At 40.1% G+C, this 26,409-nt stretch overlaps 1 protein-coding gene and 1 long non-coding RNA gene across 3 annotated transcripts in view; one reads left to right on the top strand and one right to left on the bottom strand.

The window, feature by feature from the left end:
* The window catches only part of LOC128779886 (uncharacterized), a 104,691-nt gene extending 87,464 nt beyond the window's left edge, over window positions 1-17,227 (bottom strand). Inside the window, exon 1 of the long non-coding RNA XR_008425951.2 lies at window positions 16,707-17,227. This is a non-coding gene — a long non-coding RNA (uncharacterized lncRNA). The remainder of the gene's footprint in view (window positions 1-16,706) is intronic.
* A 25-nt stretch (window positions 17,228-17,252) lies between these two features.
* SLITRK5 (SLIT and NTRK like family member 5) lies at window positions 17,253-25,432 on the top strand. 2 transcript variants are annotated; one of them, XM_045201474.3, is made up of 2 exons: window positions 17,253-18,067; window positions 21,104-25,432. In XM_045201474.3, exon 2 carries the CDS (start codon window positions 21,112-21,114, stop codon window positions 23,995-23,997), a length of 2,886 nt encoding a protein of 961 aa, XP_045057409.2. In that variant the 5' UTR covers window positions 17,253-18,067; window positions 21,104-21,111; the 3' UTR covers window positions 23,998-25,432. The 2 variants fall into 2 exon arrangements, with proteins under 2 accessions (XP_045057409.2, XP_024422835.2); XM_024567067.3 differs by lacking the exon at window positions 17,253-18,067 and adding an exon at window positions 18,433-18,625.
* The last annotated feature ends 977 nt before the right edge of the window (window positions 25,433-26,409 follow it).

Raw genomic sequence — 26,409 nt, forward strand, 5'->3', positions numbered from 1 at the left:
TATTGACATACTGTGAGCTAAGAATTTTTAATTAAAACATGGGAATAAATTGAGGACCAAGGTGCTTATAAATTTGTACAATATTACATAAATTTCTAATCCAAGAAAACTTTAAATTAGCCCCAACTTAAATTATAGAACACATAAGAATATCAAGCACTTGGAATTGCTTCAAAACTATTAGTGTTTATTATTTAAAAGACTCAAATCTATCTGTCAGCGTATTCCAATATCTGATTTTTAGGCCAAAAGATATTCTAAAATAAGCCTTACTTGGTAGAATCCACTAAAGCTAACCTCCAAACACCCACCCATTGAAGACTATTGTATAGCATCCAGGGTCACTGCTGCTGCTATTTTGGGTTAATTATCCAACAGTCACATGCTACTTAATTTGCCAAAACATTAATTCTCAAAATGGTTACTCTTCTGTCACGATTTGTCCCTAAGACAGTATCTGGTGTGTGATCATTTGGTGTCATCCAATTAGCCAAGAAGCAAACAGAACATTAGCCTTGAACAATGGAGAGAGCTCTGGAGCTAGAATACAAAGGAGATAAGTCGAGTCTTGGCACCATTATTGGAAAATTTATTCAACCTCCCAAGTCTCCAGTTTTCTCTTTTGTGAAATGGAAATAAACCTATCTAACATTCATAGCTTGTCTTCTGATTTATTGAATTTTCATCCAACACATTCATTGATCCTTTATTGCAAGCTGCTTATTGTAATGCTTGTCTTTGCAGACAAATTTTTCATTAAATTCTAAAGTGAAAGAACTTATGTCAGTGTAAAGCACTGAGACAAATAACCCATGGTGTCGTGGGGTGACAAATGCAATCACAGACGTGTGCAGTGTTTCTGAAGCTAAGATAGATGTAGATTTTATGGAATGGTCAGAGAGAGTCTTCTCGGGATTCTGGATCATTGTTAAGTTCTAAAGGACAGTTGAGCAGAAAAATTAGCTTGATAAAGATGGAAATGGGCACAAAACTGAAAGTATATAAACAGACATGAAAAACTTTCCTTCAGTGGCTACTAATTTCTAGCATAGATTCAACTTAGTTATATATTTTTATCAGTTCTAACACAACTTTTTTATATTTACAACATGGAAAATAAGGCATATTTTACAGTAAATGGCATCTTATAATCACTATTGTTTAAACGACAATTTTAAAAAGTTGTGTAAAAACTTCCACTGATGTCTTCCATTAAGATTGAGCAAGAGCCAAGATCAATACATTTTAGGTTTGCTGATACACAAATAGAGACAGAAAGGGACAGAGGAAGGAAGAGGGGAAAAAAGAGAAGGAGATAGAGATGAAGAAGGACAGGCGGGGGGAAGAGGGAGACAAGCATTATCAGACCATAAGAAAGTTTCTCTACAATTTCCCCTTAAAAGCAAATGTAATAAATGAGGTCAGATCAAGGATAAAATACGAGGGTTTGAGAATAAGCCTACAAACTTCATATTAAAATCAGACAAGGCAAAGAGTAAAATTTCCCCAGGACATCCTGTTCTAAGGTAGTCAGCATGCACTCAGCACTTTAGGAATAAAGATGAAAAGGTTACAAAGGTTAAAAAGATTAAATATTTATCTTCCTCAGGGCAGCAAAATTTTGAGCATATCTTGAATTTGACCTGTAAATATACCCCAAATTACTTCTTCTCATCATATAATCATTTTTATGATGATTCATTCTTCTTATAATCATTTTTGTTCTTAAAATGCATTACTTTTGCTAATACAAGTTCTTATTTTGTGTCACACAATGAAAGAGTTTTAAAACCAACAAATGAACCCAAACCCATTTCAGTGTTTTACTTTGTGAAAACATTCATCAATCTCCCCTAAGAATTCACATTGGAAACTCATGAACTCCAGAGGGCCAACCGCCTTAGAACCATCCACTGCCATTGGCGACAAGGAAGAGTTTCTAGAAGTAATTGCTCAAACAGTTGCTAGAAGTTTCTTTAGCCATTTAAGCTAGCCCAGAGCTGCTTTAAGGATCAGCTACAACCTGCTTAGTCCAGCAATCAGGATTTACATGGCCATGCATTTCTGAAGGATTTCTTCCCAAAGCAGCCCTCCAGATGACTGGAGGCAAAAGCTACAGCCTCTGTGGCCCCAGGCTCTTCCTCCTCAGTGTGCTCAAACTCTACACGCTGGCTTATTCAGCATTCTGCAAAAAAGATAGCTGGATGTATAAGGAATGGAATTTTAAACAGTAAAAGAAAAAGACACCCTACAACGCAAGTATTACAAATTATGCTAAGTGAATTAAGCCAGTAGGTAAAAGAAAAATACCACACGATCTCACTTATATGTGGAAACTGATGAGCACAATAAACTAAGGAATGAAATAGTAACAGAAGCTTAGATACATAGAACAGGTTGACAGGTACCCAAAAGGAAGGGGTGCTGGATGAAAGAGGGTGAAGGGATAAACCAAAGAACATTTATGTACAACCCATGGGCACGCACTAAAAATGTGGGGATTGGCTTGGGATGGAGGGCGAGGGTGGGTGAGGGAGGAAAAGATAGAAAAGTGGGAACAACTGTAACAGTTTAAACAATAACAAGAAGAAAAGAAAAAGGAAACAGCAAGGAATAGATAAAACAGGCTTAGAAACTATGCCTAAACATGCCATCAGAATATTGCCCCAACATATGACCTTGGTATACATAATCAAAGCAACATACATTTTTTGGTGAACATCAAAACCCCCAAAAGAAGTAAAATATAAATCTGGATTTTTCCCAGCAAAAAGGTATCTATTAATTAACATTTGGATATAGTAAAAATTATTTGAAATGATGGGACACATAGGTCATATCTTCATGTGAAAATCAACATGTAGCCAAGTTGCTGAGACATATAAGTATTATTACAATATAGTCACTACCTGCTTCAAGAAAATTTCATATTCGTGAGAAGAGTTTATCTGAACACGAGGTGTCTTTTGAAATTGACTGAAAAAAGAATCACTGTTTTCAGAATGACATTCACAGTGAGTGCATTTTATTATGTTCTGAGATTTGACAATTGGACACTCCACACATGGTACATTCATTTATCATTTTCACTCTCTGCTAGGATGTGTGTATCTATGTGCATAAACTTCATCTCCTTAGCTGTAAGTGCAAAATTATACAGCTTGCTCTCACGTGAAAAGTAGCATCTGTTAAGTCAAATGCACCAAAATCAACCTTTGTGGAATTTTTCTTCAAAATATTTTCTTCAAAAAGGAACACATTCTTCATCTTATATGTAACTTCGAAGGTAATAATCTTCAGTTTCAAAACTGCACTTAACCAAAGTAGTTCTTTAATAGGGGCATTTTAAAATAAACATATTAAATAATGGAATTAAAGTTAGAAAAAGTTGTAGGTTTAAAATATAAACTCAGGGATGGAGAAATCATTCAAAGTATACAAGCAAATGTATACATAGAGATAGCAATTAGAAACTAATATTTCTGAAACATTTGCACACAACTGACAAAAATTAATAGACAATACGACAGAGTAATAATTTGAGTTAATGGTATGCATATATAATGTTCTATATGCATGATAAACTAAGTAATTTAAACTAAAGTTTAATATTCCTAATAACTTCAGTTGGCTGTCCTGTATGTTTTTATAAAATCAAACTTCACTTTTATATCCAAATATTAACTATGGTATTAAGTCCAGAGACTTATTTGAAATATATATAAATTATATATTCATCAAGAAGACAGTTATAAGAATTGCTTTCTAATTTCTTTAGCATATCAAAGTATATTGCACTTTCAAACCTGACTTCCCATACAATTTCATTACAAATTTTCCTTATTTATGATGTTGTAAACTCAAGATACAGAACTTGAGTTTCTCCTCTGTTCTGTCCTCCAGGCCTTTTGGAACAATTTACAAGCATGAGTTTTATAAACTTCATCATAGGAAGTGCGGTCTGGCAAGCAGTCCTATTTTCCTATTCCAGTAGCCAAAAAGAGCTGGTGAAACCTGCAAGCCAGCAACCACTTAATCTATGGCAGGCTCTTGGTGCTATAAATCTGTAACTAATCAGGATCAGCTGATAATGAATGCAACTTGTCCCTTTTTTTTCCCAGAATATATAAATTCTGGGGAAAAAATGCAGCAGTCCTATGCGGCCTTTTCCAACTTTTGACTTTCCGGCATAGATTTGAACTATGTTGGTGCCCATAACAACTAACAGTATGACAACAAAATACTAATAGCGAACACTTACGAAGTGCTGAGAAGTGTGCTAAACCTTTTTGTGTAAAGTATCCCATTTAGTTCTCACAGCAAATGGAGGTATTATCTGATATTAAAAAATTAACCAATATTTTAAGCAGTCACCAAAAGGTAGAGGAGACTTGGAATTCCAGGGAATGTTTATACAAACCTCTATTTTAATCACTGTACTCTGTGAGTAAGTCCATTATACACAGGAAAAAAATACAGTGTAACCTCTTGAGCACAAACTTAAACCATACACAAAAATAAATTCAAGGTGAATAAAAGATTTAAATATAAGTTGTGACACCATTAAAGTCCTACAGGAGAACATAGGCAGGAAAATCTCAGATATTTCATGCAGCAGTATCTCCACTGATATGTCCCCTAGAGCAAGGGACATAAAGGAAAAAATAAACAAATGGGACTCCATCAAAATAAAAAGCTTCTGCATGGCTAAAGAAAACAGTATTAAAAAGAGAACCAACCATATGGGAAAACATATTTGCCAATGATACCTCAGACAAGGGTTTAATCTCCCAAATATATAAAGAACTCACATGACTCTACTCTAAGAAGACAAGCAATCCAATTAAAAAATGGGCAAAGGACTTGAACAGACACTTCTCCAAGGAGGACACACGGAGGGTCCAGAGACATATGAAAAGATGCTCAGTATCGCTAGCTATCAGAGGGATGCTCATATGAAAAATTCTCAGTAGCAGAGAAGTGCAAATTAAAACCACAATGAGATACCACCTCACATTGGTCAGAATGGCCATCACAAACAAAGCAATAGACAACAAGTGTTGGAGAGGTTGTGGAGAAAAGGGAACCCTAGTACACTGTTGGTGGGAATGCAGACTGGTACAACCACTGTGGAAAACAGTATGGAATTTCTTCAGAAAACTAAAAATGGATCTGCCTTTTGACCTGGCAATTCCACTGCTAGGATTATATCCTAAGAACCCTGAAACACCAATCCAAAAGAACCCATGCACCCCAATGTTCATAGCAGCACAATTTACAATAGCCAAGTGCTGGAAGCAACCTAGGTGCCCATCAGTAAATGAATGGATCAAAAAACTATGGTACATTTACACAACGGAATTCTATGAAGCAGAAAGAAAGAAGGAGCTCCTACCCTTTGCGCCAGCAAGGATGGAACTGGAAAGCATTTTGCTAAGCAAAATAAGCCAGGCAGTGAAAGACAAATACAATATGATCTCACCTTTAACGGTAACCTAATCAACAAAACTAACAAACAAGCAAAATATTACCAAAGACACTGAAATTGAGAACAGGCTGACAGTGACCAGAGGGGAGAGGGGAGGGAATTTCAAGGAAAAAGGGTGAAGGGTTTGCAGGAACAATTATAAAAGACACATGGACAATGATGGTGGGGGAGGTGGAAATGGGAGGGAGGTGGGGAGGGCTGGGGGGTTGCACTAGGGTGGAGGGAAAAGGCAGAAAACTGTACTTGAACAACAATAAAAAAAAGAACCAAAAGAGAAAAAAAGACATAGTGTAACCTAAAGGGAACCTTACCTCTGTGTTTGAAAATATTAAATTAATATATTTTAATTAAAAATTATTGGATAAAATGCAATAAAATGTGTCTTACTTTAAACCTATTTTTCCTTAGCAATTATTTGAAAATAAAAATATATACACTTCCTATTTTTGTTCAATCTCCTTAGAGTACCTATCCTGAATGCCATTTGGAAAATATTCTACAATTTATTTGTCTTCTGTTAATGTGTTATCAAATTCACCAAAAAATCTGAAATATAAAGTTCCTACAGTGTATTAGTTGATATCAGAAATGTGTATATGTGAGTGTCTAAAAGAATAAGGGCACCCTAAGCATCATCTACCTGACATGCATAAACTAATGTACATGTAACCAGCATTGTAGGACATTTTCATCACAGCAAAACTTTATTTAGTCCCATAAAGTTAACCAACCTTTTAGCTTGATGTTGACTGTCAATGAACATACATGGTAAGATTACAACTTAATACCTTACCTACTCCTTACCTGTGTAACAAAGTTCTTCAATAAACCAGGCTGACTTTTTATAATAATCCATTCGGTACATGCAGTTCTTAAGCAAATAACCTTAAATGCTGCCAAATGGGCATGGAAGGCATGGAATCTGCGGTTGTCAGTGTGTTTTTATTTTGTACTTTTCACTGTAAGTTATTTATCAAGTTAAGTCACACTTTTGCTCAGTCTGATGTACACTGAGCAAGGAGTCGTGACTTTGGGAGACCTATCTAATGCTCTGACAACTAGAAGCACACCTGGTTAAAACGTTTATACTGTCAGGGCTCTTCAATGGAGGTGCAGTCCTCCATGATCCCTGTAAGACCCCCTGCCACATTTAAAATGTAATGCAGCCAAGCTTTCCATTTTACTGATTTTTCTCGTACCCACAATTCCTAAAGCATACTAAAAAACTGACATGATTAAAATGTTTTCCCCTTGAAGTAAATCTGCAATAATTCACTAGATTTGGGGAACCACATCTTAATGTTTAGAAACTATCGATCTGCTAAATGACAACAATTAAACACTGATACATTTTCAAATGGATTTCTCCACCCAACCATAAAGTTGAATAGCTACCCAAAGATGAACTAATCCACTTAACTCCATTTGGACCTCACATAATCTATTATTACAGAAACAAAGATTTATAACCTTAGAGTTTTTTCAGATATTTTCTAAATGTACCTTAAACATTTTTTAAAGTGATTCAAAGTCTGTATGACTTGTCTCCATATAGACATAGAGGGTATATGGCTAAACGTGTTCAATATAGTAATCACTTGTCCTGAAAAGACCTGATAATAAATTGAGATAGATTTTCCAAAACTGAAAACCTTATTTGCAAATGTAGCTTGCTTTTCTATTATTCTGCTCAGCGATACTACACATTTCAGGGGGGAAAAGTCCGTCTGTTCATTGTATCAAGTGTAAATGGAAACACGGAATTCCTGTTCAAGCGTGCATTTCTTCAGTCATGCATATTCTCTCACACTCACTTAAACCCAGTACTGCTTTGCAGCGTTTGGTTTATGCGGGAATTTCTGTGATCCTACCTCTTATGCTTGCTGCCAGCAGGTGTCTGCAGGTGTTTGCCTACAAGAAGTTCATTGACAGTTTATTGCAGCAAGAGTACTTTCCCTGGTAGTAAAATTAGCTGCAAAAGCACTGCAGGCTACGCAATGCAGGACAATGATGCTTCATCTACTGTGGATGCATAATTCTTTATTATCAGTCAGCCAAGGATTAATCAGTCTTCTGTGATATTTTTCCATGGAAGAACTAGATATCAAATTATAGTTTCCACAGATGTTGTCAGTGTACTGGAAGGACTGCAGCTGGACTATGAGTCTCATGGACATTTAACTTCTGACAGCTGTGAATGCTTCTTTGTGAATGCAGACATGGCTCTTTGACACAGTTCCTGGAAGGACTCCAAGATGCATTCTCAAGTGCTGCTGCAGGGTCTCCGAGTGCATATTAGAAGATGGTCAGAAATGTCATGAATCGCTCACTTGGACAGACACTTGTATTCTTTCCTTCTACACACAGACCGATTTCAGCCTAGTCCTAAATAGACTGACGGTCAACGATGAATTTAATATTTACAAAATTAGAATATTTTTGGCGAGTCATACTTATGTCAAATCATTCCATGTATTATTTCGCTTACACTGAGGAAATGAATAGTGGCATATCCAAACACTCGTGTGTTTTCTTTGAGTTATTTATGGAGATATGCATGTTGCATTCATAATGAAATTGCACTCCTGGACAGGGATGATCAATGAGGTTAAAGTCAGATATTGAAGCATAATAAAATAAAATGTAGCTATTTGGAGTGGACATGTGTTATTTGTGAATAATATTTTCACCAACTGACTTACTATTTAAAATTTAATTTTGTCATGGTATCTCATTGTATGTGTTCTTTTGAAAAAATTTAGAACATGTCATGCCATTTTCAATATTAAATTATTTAAATAACAAATTCATGTCACAAAGAGCTATGGGGCTGTATCCCTCAACTTACACATGAAAAGACTGATGTGATTCCCCCTCAAAGGAGCCATTTGAGTATTTTAGTATTGAGTTTTTATGAGGCATACAGTGCTTGTTTTGACTGCTGGTTTATCAAATATAAAATTAAAATATAAAATATAATAATTAGTCAAAAATTCAGAAATAGAAATAAACTATTATTACCAGAATTTTCTATTTTAGGAAAATGTATACGGTATACATTCAAAAGGTGTTCCTTTATGAACTTTATGTTTCTGTGTTACTGTGTCAATAAATTTGTGGTTTTAATGATGCCTTTGAAACCCTTAAGGTAGATCACTATAGAGACTTTATAAGTATATTTCACAGTTTAAGATACATGTTATTACTATAATATTTAAGAGTATGATTATGTAGTATGAGCAATTTTGAAAGGATTTCTACTGTTGACCATTTCAGAATAAATTATTTACATCATAGAAATGATGAATCACCTGGAAAGTATCTTTATTGAAGCTAATTACTAGTAATTGATATATATATTATTTTCACTTTTCTATAAACTGAGGTAGAAGGTCAAAAGTGTGCATTTGAATTAGCATAGTTAAGTCAAAAAAAAAAAGGATGCTGAGAGTCCTTGTAATTCATATCATCGTCTGGATCTGCTATAAAATATGCAATATCCCCAACCACCTGAAAACTCAGTTTTCCCATCTGTAAGAAAACATAACAGCTAATAAAGTTGTAACAATTATATGAAAGAAGGGGAAATCTAATAATATAGTTTGCAAATAGTAAATGATTACATGTATGTTGTATGTGTGCATAGATTATTTACCTTTGATTTTGAACACAAAATGATGCATATGTATATATGTGTATATATATGCACTGTTGCTTGTGTTAACTGAGCCTGGTAAATCAAAATGAAACTGAAAAATCTCATCAAAAAGGTTCCTATTCTTTAGAAAAAATCAATTTAGGTATGCCTTACTATTCTAGATTACTTCTAAATACTAACATTACAATACTCTAGTAAAATATTTTTAAATATAAAAATACCTGGAAATCAATTCACGAGTATCTTCATAACAGTAAGTGGCAATGTAGTCATAGATCAAACTCTATCTGCATAAAAGTCAGTACTTACATAACAATTAAATATGTAGATTGATTGTAAAATGAATCATGCATCTCCTACTGGTGACTCAAATTCAAATTGGTTATTTGTACATCAGGATATGTGAAATCAATTAAAATTTTAGCATTGATTATAATGTGTCATATGGCAATAACTACCAATATAATATCACTCTAAAGGCTTTTATTAGATTGATGGAATGTTTTTGATCAGAAGATAAAAAATTCATCCTAAAAATTAAACAAAATCTGAGCTGCCAGAGATTTGTTTTCCACAGAAGGTACACGATTCACAAATAACCACTAGATTACCAGTAGTTGTTTAAGTGGAGATAACTTTACACTTCAGGACTTGACGAATAATTTAAAGTATAGATTTTAAGAATAATAATTATATGTATTTTTCTTTGAGAGTTTTTATTACTTATTATGTGATTAAACAGTGTGGCAGTCATATAGTCCATCAAAAAGAAAGTACAATAACTTCTTTTTTATTGCATTTATTGGGATGACATTGGTTAATAAAATTATATAGGTTTTGGGTGTATAATTCTACAGTATAATATATCTCCTGTATATTGTATTGTGTGCTAACAACCCAAAGTCCAGTCTCCTTCCATCACTATTTATCCCCAGTATACCTTCTTCCACATCACCCTACCCCTTCTTCCCTCTGCAATCAGCATACTGTTGTGTGTCTACAGCCTCTCCTTCCTTCCTCCTTTCCTCCCTCTCTCCCTTCTTTTCTCCCTCCCTCCCTCCCTCCCTTCCTTCCTTTTTCTTAATCCCTTTAACTTTTTCATCCAGTGTGCATAGCTCCCCCCTCTGATAGCTTTCAGTCTGTTCTCTATCTACGAGGGTTTTTTCCTGATTTTGTTTGATAGTTTATTACATTCATTAAATTCCACATGAGTGAAATCATATGTCTTTCTCTGACTGGCCTGTCACAAAGGGTAAGATTACCTTCTTTTTATGGCCAAGTAGTATTCCATTGTATAACTTCTTTATATATAACACATGCAGTCTACCAAGAGAGGTTTCTTTTATATATACATAAAATTTATTTATTTTTAGAGCAAGAGGAAGGGAGGGAGAAAGAGAGGGAGAGGAACATCAATGTGTTGTTGCCTCTCACATGTCCCCCACAAAGGGCCTGGCCTGCAACCCAGGCATGTGCCCTGAAACCGGTGACTCTTTGGTTCCCAGGCCGGCATTCAATCCACTGAGCCACTCCAGCCTGGGTGAGAAGTTTCTTCACGAATGAGAGTGCGCCAGTGTTGCACGGAAAGCGTTAAGAATGGAGTTGAGATCTTTGAGAACCACTCTACGTCTCTGGATCAAGTGGCTTTCTGCTTATTTTTGACTTAAACCCTTAAGCAATTAATAATCCTTTTGAAGCTATATTGACTTTTGCCCATGAAAGAAGTATGGTATAATAGGGAAAAAATATAGGTCAACTTTATTACCAATATTTGAGATACATTGATTAAAAACAAATAAAACTTCATCTCAAATATCACAATTATTTATTGAGAGTGGGACTGGTTACCAAATGATCACATCTTTGGTTCAAATATACAAAAATACTTTCATTTAAACTGAAAGTTATTTAGATCGTCATGGAAATTAGAGACTATATTTGCATTCTATAAATTCATCCATTACAATTTTCTGTCCCAAATGCCTACTCTCACTGTACAAAACACTCCTAAACTTTAACATAGAGCTTTTGTATTCAAATAGATGGAATGCAAGAGTTCAAGGGCAGTTTTTTGACTGACTGACAGACTTCTCTGCACAAAAAGGCTATTCTAAATAATTCTTGAAGCAAAGTACCCATTTAGGACTTTCTTTTCCAGTTTTACTAATATACCACTGTGTGATCTGCAGAAAAGCACTTTAGAAAGCACTTCATTGTGCATAAAAAGGCACTTGTCTTCTAATAAAAGTCTATTGATAATAAAATAATCTACCTTTCCTGCTTGACAGGGGTGTAATGAGAATGTAATAAGGAATTTTGAAGTGACTGTAAAATGTCTTAAAATCTTTCAAAGAATGGTAGAGGCCCTCAACCAAATGCAATTTAAAAAAAAATTGACTGGAGCCCTTCAACAGAATGTAAATCAGGCCCCTTGCCAATATGAATCACAATTGCCTTATTTATTAAGGGTATCTTAATCACCACCATTACTTATGAGTGCAGCTGTTCATTTTGATTGAATTTCCAGGATATCCCATAAATTGCACAAGAAACACAGTTTCAGCTTCGTAGGGGTTTACATTCTAAATCTTCACTATTCAATATGGTAGCCACTCGCCACATGTGCCCATTTAAATTTAAATAAATTAAAATTTTACATTGTATTTCTTGTATCATACCAGCCATGTTTTAAAAGTTCAATAGTCGTATGTGGTTAATGCTATCGATTTTGAAAACACAGGCATAGATTACTTCCATCATCACAGAAAGTTCTATTACAGAGCACTCGTCTAGACACTTGGCAAATATGTGCTACAAAAAACATTCGTTAAGTGCACAACGTATGTAATAACATTTTTATATATTACAGTCCACTTGCTTTGACTAGAGAACACAGGTAATTCAGCAGAAAGTCGAAATATGTCAGATATCATCCAGCTACCATGACATGAATCAACTTAGTATTTTTATCTCAAACATAACAGGGTTTAATACAATATAGACACTAAATAAATATTTGTTGAGTAAATAAATTCATAATAGACAAGCATTTCTTCTGTATGTGGATTTTGGAGCTTATCTTTCTCACTATTACGGGGTAACAAACACAATATGCCAGAAGAATAGAGCAACTTCAACCAGGAAATAGGACTCTGCTACATCAAGTGGTAGCTAATGCAAGAGAATGTTTAAGATGAGCAAGTTCAATATGGGTTAGAGTGAATAGGGAAGATTTTTTTTTTTTGATTGAAGAAAGGATTTATGGTAAATTCTGTAGAACAATAGATAAAGGAAAAGTGAAAAGCCAGTTAGATGAAAGGGCAATATAAACCAAAGTTTTGAAGTAAAGAGAATGGTTGATTTATTTCTAGGGGATAGAGAGATTATGCGAATCTCCTGTTGAATGAAGGATTCTAATTGATAAAAGCTGAATGGAGTAACAGTTTCTGGACAGGAAATCAAAAAGCTACTCTTTTTGCAGGGGGAAATGCTGACTACAATATTGTCGATTTAGTTATTGTCATTTAAGTAGGGGTTCTTCTGAAAATTTTGTGATAAAATTGTGTTTTAGGATAATTAATTTTTCTTTGAAAAACCAGATAGGATACCGAAAAAATAGGTATGACATGATGTCTGTTTGTTGTTTTCTAAACTTGACTAAAGATATGAAAAAACCAAGAATCAGTAGATCCCAAGGCATAAATCATAGATCTAATAAAAAAACACATAAAAAAGTTAATCTAGCTGTATAATAAAACTGCCATTTTCCAGTGGAATCTGCCTATTTCAATGTACATATAAACCAGATGGCTGCAGCCTTTATGTTAGCAGGGTCTGATGATAGTTTTTATATTTAAAATGCCACAATTACACACGCACTCACCTTCCTGAAGATAGCAGGAAAGATCTGCTGTTGATATTTTCCAGTATAATCACTTATCTTCTCTAGAGAACCATTTTGATTTTTCCTTTCACCCACCAGAACATCAAATAAAGTTAATGTTGTCACTACCCAGCATGGTCTTGTACAGTGAGGATAATAGAAGCTAGATTCTATGCATTACTACTCCATTAACTAGTACAGGCAGCTAGAATTAAATGTCACATATAAGAGTTATAAAGAGAAACCATTTTAACAAATTTACACTTATATGTTTAAAAACATATTCAGTGTCTCCACTGATAGAAATGTGTCACAAAAATGCAGTAGTTTTGAGAACTATGGGCTAGAGATTAATTTGGTAACCTTGTATCCAGCTCTTCATTATCTTTCATATCAGTCTTTCAACTACTATCTTTAAGTGCTTATTTTTCTTGTTAATCTTTTACTGAAATGTGTTTCTAAATTGAAATTTTCAAATAGTAAAAAACAGAATACATGGTAAAAAATAAATCTCCATTCTACTCAATACTCTCCAGTCTTCTCCCAAGAGGTACTGGGTAACCACTATTACTGAATTTGTGTATCTTTCCACAAAGGTCTTTTCTCTCCGTCTCTCTCTCTCTCTCCCCCCATGTATATGTATATGTATATGTATATGTATATGTATATGTATATGTATATGTATATGTATATGTATATAGTTTTATATGATGCTATGTACACTATTAATAATGACAGAACCATATTTTTATATGTACTGTTACTAAAGGCACAAGAGTATTCCAATTGTAGATGTTGTCCTTAGCCACTTACAAGTGAAAACCATTGTTAGAATTAATATGTTCTTACATATTGTTTGTGCATTTTATTTTATTATACCTATAGACTATTTTCTAAAAATGAAATTGTTCCAAAGATAAATGAATTTTAAATTTTGGGAAATATTTCCAGTAGGCACTCCAATTATGTTCTAACACATAATTCTGGTGTAATGGTATCAGAGACCATTTACAAGGAACTGTGTGAGGCCAGGAAGAAAATCATCTGCTTTGTGCACATCTTCCTTTTATGCCTCTGAGGACATATTCTAAGCCTATAAATAACTAATGAAGGCTGTAAGAGTCATTTTTGATTTGATAAACATCACTGCATTATATATTTGACTGTTGTAATTCCAAATGCATCTGACTGATCAAAATCATATGTTATATGGTCATTTAATTGAGCAAGTGCAAGGAGAAACAATCATAAATGATGACGTGTTTTACCCTGCAGAAGAAACTTTTCTCCATTTAGGTATATGGGATATATGTAACTTAAATTTCAAAGACATTCAAATGTGATTCAGTTTGAAAAATGTGTCATTTAATAAATATCATTGTTTCACTTTCTTAGCTATTACTATTGTGAAAGTAAACTAATAGAGCTAATTTTAGAGGAATACGGAATCTAGCACTGAAATTCTATAATCTCCACTCACCAGTTAGAGTTGCAAAAAAAAATACAAGATCTACTGGCTTTAGATTTCAATGATGTTGATTAGTTCTTATGAAATTTCAAAATTATTACCAAGTAATGTCCTACTTTATAATCTGTTAGGTTGCTTCATAAGAAACTATAATTCTTGACCAAGCATTTTCATATTCTAAAGAAACCACGCATTGTCACACAAATGTAATATGATGAGACATTTTAAGAAATGCATTTAACTTAGGAATTCCTCCAAAGAGCCCATAAAAAACTAAAATAAAGATTGTAAGTACTAATAAATATGAATTCACATATTTCAAGAGACAAGTATGCTAATTGTGGTTTGAATTTAAATTTTAATATGCAGATATCAAATTATGTCTATATTTTGCATAATGCCAAACATATTACCACATATGAAATACATTTATGATGAAACTACACCATGAGCTAATTAAAACATGCATAAATATATGCACAAATATTGGGACAAAGGTCCCCAGCTTTTCACATCCAACTCACTCAAATAACATTTAATCTAGTATTAATGACTTCAATTTTGGAGAGATCTATTTGATCGGTCATTTCATTTTCTAGTTTCCAACTGTGTTTATGCAATCATGTGCTGTAGTTGAGTATTATATGAAAGCAAGTAGACATATCATATGACTATACATTGTTCAGTATGAACTGCAGCATAGATTGCGTTTGTTCTTGTGGTTAAAGCCTTGGCTCAAACTTGATCTGTTACGTGATTCATGAATTTCATTTCTAGGTAGTAGTCAACATTCAAAGAAAATAGGAATCTATAGAATAGTGACTGAGGCTTTTTCTTATTTCTGTGATGTCTTCTCCCAGTTCTTCTGTGGTCTCTTCATGTCAGTATTTTCTCAAAATTCACTTTCCTGCAGAGTAGCTTGTAGAGACACCTAGTGGAAAATCATAATGGTGGTTTCTCAGGCCATCCTTAATACTGAGTTAATGGCACAAAGTCGTCATTTACAAATCTGAACCACAAGAAGTACACTAGGATGTTTTCAGGGTCAGTGTCTCCAGCAAAACTACAACCTGAATTAGTCACACAAGTGTAATACTCCTCAGCACAACAAAATGTATTTTAACTTGAATAATAAACATTTAAACTAAAAATAATACAAAATGATAAATTGAACTAAATTTAATATTAAATGGCAATCGTGAAGATTTTGGTAATAAAATAATGAAATAAAGATAAGTCCAATGATTAAGGCATTGTTACCCTTTCAGAAATTCTAGTTTATCAACATTGGAAATTATGTCTTTGATAGATCTTAATATTTATATGCCAAAAGTTTCTGACTGTAATTAACTTGTAATTTTAAAATTGTGACATTTTAGTACTTTCATATTGAAAATATAAGCGATTTTATACTTATAAGTTTTTAAAAATATTTCAATCATGTTAGAAGATAATGTAAAAAAATAGTTTCAAGCCATTTGTGAACACAATTGAAGTTGTCTGTTTATACAGTGTACCTGTAGCAAGTGGCTATCATTCCTAAGTCAAATGTTTATAAATTTAACATGACGTTCTACTGAAAGGTTTTTACTTTCATTATCTAATACAGATTACTTCCATTCTCTCTCTCGTACATGTCCTGAATTTAAACAAATTAAACAAAGTTGTTTCCAGCAAAATACATATGGCTAAACTAAAAAAATATTTGCAACATATAGTCAGAAGAAATTTCAAGATATATTGCAAAACCTCAGGAGACGGCGATGTTCACCACCTCTAGAAAAAAGTCTAATTCAATATACCCAGAGGATGTGGGAAGATACGTTTGTGGCTATATATATCAGAATCTAGATTAATCCTACATTTAACCAGGAAACCACAGATTAAACACAATGATACCCTCAAATGTAACCAAAGAGACCATGTCACTCATGTTTAAGATGATTCCAAAAGATAGTACATAAGTACTTCCAAATTAAAATTCATTTAAAAGTATTTAAGTGGCAAAACTACCCAGTTAGGAAGTGGAGCCGGCACATGTGTACCCAGCCTGCACTGGGCCACTTCTCATCAACTTTTCCCCTCCTATACCTGGACTGTATTGCAGGTTTAATATTACAAACATTGGAAATACACGTCTTATGGATACAAAGACCCCCTTTTGGGGAGGGCGGTGTTTGGTTTCAGGGAAAGAGCCAGGAATACTTACTGTGGAGATGACTCCAGTGGGGTTTAGCAGGTGACTCTTCAAGAAACTCGCTTTCTATCGATACTGCATTTATTTAGGGGTTTTCCAGCTTTTTAGTTCACACCAAATGTATTCAGAAACATTCTCCCTGAGAGTCATTCACATTCCCTTGTATCGCGCAGACAAACCTAGCAAACGTAATTCTTAAAAAAAAAAAAAAAAAAAAAGCCCCCTGGTTTGCAGCTGCGATGAACCACTCCCTCTTCCGGGGTCCTTTACAGTAGTACAGGAGGCAGCGCCAGGGGCTGCATTGCCCCAAATAGCGGGGCACGGCAGGCGTTCAGCCCGGGCTGCAGCCAGCCCGCCTGACCACCACCGAGCCTGGCACTGTCGGGGTAATTTCCACGCCTCCCCGTTCCATCCGAGGATTGCACGGTACCCCGTTCCTGTTACGCACACGGTCCAAGACTCCTCGGTCTCCCAAGACTGTGACATCCAAGGGGGGGATTCGGTCGCGCCGCCGGAGCGCCCCCACCCGCGGCTGCCATCTATCGGCCGCGCAGGACCGCTTCATCCCGGGCCCATCATGTCTGCTGCAGCTTGGCTCGCACCCGCGGCGCGACGATAAACAAGTGCACCGGCCGCGGCCCTGCGCCCGCGCGGGAGCAGCTGTCTTAGAGACCCCCGCGATGCTTCCCGCGTTGCCACCTCCTCAGCGCCCGGGAGGGAAGACGCGACTTTGGCCGAGTTTTTTAGAGTCGCCGGGCTGCCGGGACGCGCCGCAGGCGTAGAACGACGCCGTTCCTGTCCCCCAAGACCCCCTAAAGGATGTCGGAGATAGAGAGTTCCAAATAATGACGCTCGTGGGCTGCATCTGGGGAAGGGATAGAGAAAACCCCCTGCACACAGCGGGAGCGCTGAAACCGCCGAGAAGATGCGGGAGCCGTACAAATACACTTAAGTAGGGGCCGCGGCGGCGGGCTCGGCCAGGGGGAAGCGGCGGCAGGATCCCAGCGCGGTGGTCGCCGCTGCGCGAGGGGCGGAGGACGGTGCAGGAGCAGGAGTAGCTGCCGCCGCGGGAGCAGCCGAAGGGCCGGTGCCACCTTCGCTCGCCCCCTCACTACCATGTACAGTGTGCGCTGCAAGAAGAAGGCGGGCGATGCTTGCACAGCCCCGCGCCCCGCTCCCTCTGGCTCGTCCCCGGGCGTGCGCCACTGACCAGGGGGGAATGTGGTGAAGACACTCAGGAGGAGACCCGAGGGGGGAGGGGAGGGCCGGCCCGCACGAACCCAGGCCGAAGGGTGTGAAGAGCCAAAGACGGCTGGCGGGGGCGGTGGCTGCTGCTGGCTTGGAGAAAGTTGCCCCCTATGCAGATGGCAACTGTAAGTATCCGCCCGGGGTGTGCGCTGAAGGGTGCCGGGGACCCCGCGATCGCGCGTTGGCGCGGGTGGGAGCGTGTGTACGGGTGAGTGTGAGCGGGTGCGAGCACTCCGCGGGGCTGGCCGTCACGTTGGCGGTGCCGGCGGTGCCAGGCAGCCTGCTCCGCGCCCCCTCCTGCAACGGCTTCCTCGCACCCCGCCCGGCACCCGTTCTCTGCCCTCACCGCGAGGCGCCTCTACAGCGGGTCGTCCGCCGCCCCCTCCCCCTCCTTTCTCAGCCTGCAGCTCGCGATCGCCCCCCTTTACCCCCTACCCCCCTACCCACTTCGACTACTGCGGAGAGCGCCGGGGAGAGCCGTTTGGGGAGCCCCAGAACCCGCGGTTGCCACCGCGGTGGCGGCCCCAGGCTGGCGACGTCCGGGCGCCTTTTCTCCAGCCGCGCGGACTGCACTGCTCGCCATCTCCTCGCCCTTCTTGGGCTGGGGAAAGCCAGAGCACACCCCAAAGAGGTATTTTCGTACGGGTGGCTACGATGAGTGGGCCCTGGAGATGTGGGACCGGGTAAGTCGGCCGTTTACTTTGCAAAAGAGGCTCGTGTGTGTGTGTGTGTGTGTGTGTGGCAGCAGGGTGGGTGGCTTTCTTCCCCTCTCCTCCCTCCCTTCCCTTTCCTTAGCTTTGGGGCGGGGTGGGGGAGGGGGAGCCTCGCGTCCTGGAACTCCGGGTGCTTCTGCCTGCGCCGCTGTGGGAGCAGCTGTGCCCTCAGCCGCGGGCCCGGCCTGGGTGCTGGGCTACAGCTCTTGCGTCCCCAAGTTGCTTACTGGGTATGTGCAGGGCGATGATCCGGAGTCTAAATTCTTTGGGGGAAAGCAAACACAGGCCCCCTGCCCTAAAAAAAAAAAAAATAGTAACGATAACAATCATAATCTGAGAATGTGCAGCGCACCCGTGAATTTACATGGAAGGTGCGTTTCGAGTCAGAATGTCAGCCTTCCCCGTTCATTCAACTTTATTTTCTCAATTTTTTTAGGCTCCTTTGCTGGCAGGGAGGAGGGGAAAGGGAGTAGGGTGAGAGAAAGCTCTTAGACCCTGGCTAACCAGTACTGAATTAAAGTTGTGGACGCTCGAGTTTAATACCGGCTGGACACAATTTGCGATGGGCTGTCAGGGGTGGGAGGTGAATGGGGGCGGGGAAGCACCCGGAGGGAGGGGGAGGGGACTCAGCCCTGGCTGAATGGATGTGCCGATTTGATCCAGCTGAGAACCGAAATTTCAAGGTAAACATTTTGCTTTCCTAGTGGGTCTTTTGCCGCTTTGAAGCCTGAAGGTGTTTGCCGTTGCGTTGGGAGGTCGCGGATATTCGAGGTTTATACACTGTGATTCCGATTCATCTGGACTCGTCTGGTGGGCACACGTGTGATTCGCAGGCACACTTGCACACGTGCGTGCGAATGCGGGGGCTCGTAAATACACAGGCTGAATTCCACTCGGAGACCCCGTTCTAGGTCTTCAAGCTTGAACCCGTGACTCGGAAACGTCTCGGGTTTACTTTTGGGTTGCGATTCGACACTAGACTTCGGTGGTGATGTGGCAAAGACAAGGTTGACCGGAGGGAAGGCACTGGTTCCCGGAGCAGAGCATTTCCACCGAATGTTCCCTCCCTGCAACCGACAACACACACTCACACACATTCACACACTCGCTGCATCCGTGCCCTTTCTTTTATGAGTGCTGCTCTGGAGTAGAAGTGGGAAGTCGAAGGAAGCCTTTAAGGGGACAAAAAGAAAGCAAGAAAGAAGAGGGGGAGGGGATCAGATTGATTCCTCGGGGTGATGAAATTCAGATTTTAAAGCACTGACCTATGTCACTCCCTCACTTCCACCTTTTTGCTTTTTTATCCGCCCAAGTGTCCTTTCCCCAAAGGGGAAAAAGCCCGGGGAGGGGCGGGGTGGTATAAAGCATTGGCAATTAAATATAATAAGCAACTCCCAAGATGGGGATGCTGATGTAGTGGTAGTTCAGTCCAAACCCTGCTAATTCGGTAGGTTAGTTTTGCATACCGTGGCGGCGAACAGACTTGTAGCCCGAGGCAAGGGGGCCTTTGGCGCTGGTCCTTGGTTTACTTTCAGCTGATGCCCGGTAAGCAGTTGGGCCGTCCTCTTTAAACTCCGGGTGTCGAAAGGTGTTCCGGGATTGCGGATGCCTTCACAGAGCTCTTTGTAATCCATCGTGCAGAACTATTTCAGTGGCTTAAAGATGCGGTTTGGTAGCGTCGCTGACATGATCAATGAGGAGAAGTGGAGGCAGGGCGCACTCTTACTGTTAAGTGGCTCCGTGCATGCAATTAGGATGCTGATGTGCTTAATAGCGTGGCAGTGAAGTCTACCATCAAAGCGAACACGGTCTCCTTTTTCGCCCAAGCTCCTGAAGACAGTTGGTGATTTAAGAGTTTCTTCTGGGTCCTTTTGGTGCATTATCTCACATCTTTTTGCCTCTGAAAAGTATTCTTTAGGTCCCCACCTTGGAATTGGGAGCGATGGTTTAAAATAGCCCAAGTATTGTGGCTCCTTGCATTTCTGAGAAAATGGGAGACTTTCACCATGGACTGAAGAGCTGCTGAAAGAAAGGCAGAGGGGCTGTCTGGGTGTAGGTGAGGTGGGGAACCTTGTAAAATGGTGCGTCTTTTCTCTTAAATTAGAACCATGAAACTGAACTGACAGCCATTTTATGTATATTTATGGATTGGTTTTGAAAAGGGGGGAATGAAAGAACACTAAAATAGGACTTTATCTAACCTGCCCTTATCTTGTAAAGAGCAGCATTTCCTGTTGTACTCCTTAGGAAATGAAATCAACCTTTAAATCAAAATAAATACCAGCTGTTAATAAAATCTGGAGGATGCCCATGTTGGGGAGGGGTGTCATCCCTAGCCCCTCCTACTGACTTTCAGGGGAAGAGTATTAGGGAAAAGAGACTTCCTGACTGACCCCTTAAATTTTTGTCATATTCTGTTGTTTCCTTTCTTTCCTTTCTCCCTTGCAGGAGGTAAAATGCACACTTGCTGCCCCCCAGTAACTTTGGAACAGGACCTTCACAGAAAAATGCATAGCTGGATGCTGCAGACTCTAGCATTTGCTCTAACATCTCTCGTCCTTTCGTGTGCAGAAACCATCGATTATTATGGGGAAATCTGTGACAATGCGTGTCCTTGTGAGGAAAAGGACAGCATTTTAACTGTGAGCTGTGAAAACCGAGGGATCATCAGTCTCTCTGAAATTAGCCCTCCCCGTTTCCCAGTCTACCACCTCTTGTTGTCTGGAAACCTTTTGAACCGTCTGTATCCCAATGAGTTTGTCAATTACACTGGGGCTTCAATTTTGCATCTGGGTAGCAACGTTATCCAGGACATTGAGACAGGGGCTTTCCATGGGCTGCGGGGTTTAAGGAGACTGCATCTGAACAATAATAAACTGGAACTTTTGCGTGATGATATATTCCTTGGCTTGGAGAGCCTGGAGTACCTACAGGTCGATTATAATTACATCAGTGTCATTGAACCCAATGCTTTTGGAAAACTGCATTTGTTGCAGGTGCTTATCCTAAATGACAACCTCTTGTCCAGTTTACCCAACAACCTTTTCCGTTTTGTGCCCTTAACGCACTTGGACCTGCGGGGGAACAGGCTGAAACTCCTGCCCTATGTGGGGCTGTTGCAGCACATGGATAAAGTTGTGGAGTTACAGCTGGAGGAAAACCCCTGGAATTGCTCCTGTGAGCTCATCTCTCTGAAGGATTGGTTGGACAGCATCTCCTACTCGGCTCTGGTGGGGGATGTAGTTTGTGAGACACCCTTCCGCTTACATGGCCGAGACTTGGACGAAGTGTCCAAGCAGGAACTTTGCCCGAGGAAACTTATTTCGGACTATGAGATGAGGCCTCAGACGCCTTTGAGCACCACGGGGTATCTACACACCACCCCGGCTTCGGTGAATTCCGTGGCCACGTCTTCCTCCGCTGTTTACAAACCCCCCTTGAAAACTCCTAAGGGGACCCGCCAACCCAATAAGCCCAGGGTGCGCCCCACCTCTAGGCAGCCCTTCAAGGACTTGAGCTACAGCAATTCTGGACCCAGCATCGCCTACCAGACCAAATCTCCTGTGCCTTTGGAGTGCCCCACCCAGTGCTACTGCAATCTGCAAATCTCCGATCTGGGCCTCAACGTCAACTGCCAGGAGCGGAAGATCGAGAGCATCTCAGAGCTGCAGCCCAAGCCCTACAACCCCAAGAAAATGTATCTGACGGAAAACTACATTGCGGTGGTGCGTAGGAGCGACTTCCTGGAGGCCACCGGGCTGGACCTCCTACACCTGGGCAACAACCGCATCTCCATGATCCAAGACCACGCCTTTGGGGATCTCACCAACCTGAGGCGCCTCTACCTAAATGGCAACAGGATTGAGAGGCTGAGCCCAGAGTTGTTTTATGGGCTCCAGAGCCTGCAGTATCTCTTCCTCCAATATAATCTCATTCGCGAAATTCAGTCTGGAACTTTTGATCCGGTCCCAAACCTCCAGCTGCTATTCTTGAATAACAACCTCCTGCAGACCATGCCCTCAGGTGTCTTCTCCAGCCTGACCCTCCTCAGGCTGAACCTAAGGAGTAACCACTTCACCTCCTTGCCGGTGAGTGGAGTTCTGGACCAGCTGAAGTCGCTCATCCAAATCGACCTGCACGACAACCCTTGGGATTGTACCTGCGATGTGGTGGGCATGAAGTTGTGGGTGGAGCAGCTCAAAGTGGGCGTCTTGGTGGACGAGGTCATCTGCAAGGCGCCCAAGAAGTTCGCGGAGACAGATATGCGCTCCATTAAGTCGGAGCTGCTGTGTCCAGACTACTCCGACGTGGTGGTGTCCACGCCCACGCCCTCCTCCATCCAGTTCCCCTCGAGGACCAGCGCGGTGACCCCTACGGTGCGGTTGAACAGCACAGGGGCCCCAGCGGGCTTGGGCGCTGGCGGAGGCGCGTCCTCGGTGCCCTTGTCTGTGCTGATACTCAGCCTGCTGCTGGTTTTCATCATGTCCGTCTTTGTGGCTGCTGGGCTCTTCGTGCTGGTTATGAAGCGCAGGAAGAAGAACCAGAGCGACCACACCAGCACAAATAATTCTGACGTGAGCTCCTTCAACATGCAGTACAGCGTGTACAGCGCCGGCGCAGGTGCAGGCGGCCACCCGCACGCGCACGTGCACCACCGCGGGCCCTCGCTGCCCAAGGTGAAGACGCCCGCGGGCCACGTGTATGAGTACATCCCCCATCCACTGGGCCACATGTGCAAAAACCCCATTTACCGCTCCCGAGAGGGCAACTCCGTGGAGGATTACAAAGACCTGCACGAGCTCAAGGTCACCTACAGCAGCAACCACCACCTGCAGCAGCAGCAGCAGCAGCAGCCGCAGCTGCCGCCGCCCCAGCAGTCCCAGCAGCAGCCCCCGCCGCAGCTGCAGCTGCAGCCGGCGGAGGAGGACAGGCGGGAAAGCCACCACTTGCGGAGCCCCGCCTATAGCGTCAGCACCATCGAGCCCCGGGAGGACCTGTTGTCGCCGGTGCAGGATGCCGACCGCTTTTACAGGGGCATTTTAGAACCAGACAAACACTGCTCCACCACCCCCGCGGGCAACAGCCTCCCGGAATATCCCAAATTCCCCTGTGGCCCTGCTGCTTACACCTTCTCCCCGAACTATGACCTGAGACGCCCCCATCAGTATTTGCACCCGGGGGCGGGGGACAGCAGGCTGCGGGAACCGGTGCTTTACAGCCCCCCCAGTGCTGTGTTTGTAGAACCCAACCGGAACGAGTATCTGGAGTTAAAAGCAAAACTAAATGTTGAGCCGGACTACCTCGAAGTGCTGGAAAAACAGACCACATTTAGCCAGTTCTGAAAGTAAAGGAACTCCCTTGGAGCTTTTGCATTTAAAACAGACAAGCAAGCCGATACACACGTGAACACATTTGATTAATTGTGTTGTTTCCACGTTTAGAGTGAAGTGCCTTGGCACGAGATTCTCAGCTTCAGCGGAAGATACTGAAAGGGTGTGCAATTTCCTTTTAATTTTACACGTGGGAAACATTTGTGTAAACTGGGCACATCACTTTCTCATGCGTGTGGGGGAAGAGAGAAAGGCTTTTTGGAAGGTAGTTTGCTGCGCGGGTGACTTGTTAAAGGTCTCAGTCACTTTTGTAGCAGGAAGTGCTAAGAGTGGTGGAAGATGACAGCGTGTAGATTCTGCTCTTTCTCTTCTGCTCTCCCCCCACCCCCTTTTCTCCCCCTTTAAGCCCTGGGTGGGTCTAAATGGCTTTTGTGGAGAGATTAGCACACCCCAACTTTAATAGCAAGTTCATTCTCTTCCTTTCCCCCTTTCTCCTACCCCCTTCCTCTCTCTGCTTCCTTGCCTCCCTCTGCTCTCATTTCTTTTCTTTCTTTTAAAAGGATGTGTTTGTATGCATTCTGGACATTTGAATTAAAACAAAAGTATTGTGATCTCAAAAGGATCACCATAGATGTGGACAAATCATTAAAATTACAGAGCTATATGATCCATAATTGATTAGTCAAAATAACTTATTGATGAAATATACAAATATTTTATTGTAGCACCTATTTTTATATGAACATTTAGCATTTCTCTTTCCTTCACTATTTAGCATATGATTTTCACAGAGGTGTCGCACTATATTCGGAGCTGCATTTCCAAAACTGAAGTGATATCAGCAAGGCATTTTAAACCATTAAAAATATGGAGACCATAAGGACAAAATTTTAAAGCCAATGCAACCCACCCAATTGGATCTGTAATTTTAAGAAAACTGATTGTATCCCAATATATTAAAAAAAATAGGGCAATTAATCGGGCCATTCAGGGGAGAATCGGGTGCAAGTTTCTGGTTTTATTAGAGAAGATTTCAAAGTATTTTTCTTAGTCAACCAAAATGATGTATTGATTTGACTACTATTGTAGCCAATTTTTGATTGTTTAACCAAACCCCATTGCATTTGTACAGATCCACCTGTACTAGCACCTCAGAAGACCAAATGATGGACTGTACAAATCCCTATACAATGTCTTTATCCCTCTGGGCAGCAAGCAATGATGATAACCACAAACAGGATCTCTGTAAGATGGGGCTACTGTTGTTACATTCTTATATGTATCCCAGCACATGTAATTTTTTAAATAGTTTCTGAATAAACACTTGATAACTATGTCAAATATGAGGGATTGAAGTAATGATTCCTTAAAGTGCAAAAGAATTAGCTGTGTGTGATTGACTGAATCTTCATTATTAACAACTTAGCACATGATACCCAACTTATTCCTTATAGAAAAAAAGTCCCTTAATTATCAAATTTAAAAATATATAGATGTAATTATGCCATGGTGGTTCACAGAATTTTGTTTTTCTAAATATGTCACTTAATGTGTTTACTAATGAAATTTTAATTGTGTACTTCTTTTCCTTACTGAAGTTTTCATCTAATACATGGAACATGGTAAGTAATATGTTGCCTATTCATTTTTCTTCCAATTTTATGTATTTCTTTCATGTCAATATTATTTATTCACTTCACAAATTTCTACAGTTCTATATTTTTACTTGTGTAAAATTATCTTCAAAAATTATGATGGATACTTTATCTCAAGTTGATCTATATCCTAAATGTTCAAAGTATAGGTGGGTATAAGCTGTTTACCTCTGAGAAAGGTTTGTCACTGCACTGAGATTAGTATTTAAGGGTAGGAACGGTTTGGATTAATCTGAAACTTAAAGAGCCCTGTGTTTCGTTGCTATTGGTGGGTCTTCCCATAATCTCAACCGAAATGTATACAATATTAAGGGCTGTTCATGAACTTTATGTTTAGAAAGTACTTGCCATGACCAACTGCCACAAAGAGGCAGCATTCACCCATGAGTAAATTGACAATAACTGCTTGAATTCCGGTTGAACAGGTGGTAATAGTTTCCCTAAGGAATATATATATATATATATATTGCTTGGGAAACACATGTGTACTACATCAGCCAAGTGACGTAAACTATCCCCATTCTGTGCAGCATTTTTCTTCCAATTTTTTTCAAAGGGTAAGGAATGAGATGAATACTGTCATGTGATACCATGAAAAATTAAAAATATATCTCTTACCTTTCATCTACCTCTTCCATGTTAAATCCGGGATTAGGAAAGAATATTAAATAGTAGCCTTCGCTTTCACAATTAAGGTTTTAATTCTCTTCATCGTGGAAGTTATTTTTCTTTTAAAAATGTCAAAATCACTTTCTTAGTATTGCTATAT

This window comes from Desmodus rotundus, chromosome 13 (assembly GCF_022682495.2).
Source record: "Desmodus rotundus isolate HL8 chromosome 13, HLdesRot8A.1, whole genome shotgun sequence".
Taxonomy (NCBI): Eukaryota; Metazoa; Chordata; class Mammalia; order Chiroptera; family Phyllostomidae; genus Desmodus; species Desmodus rotundus.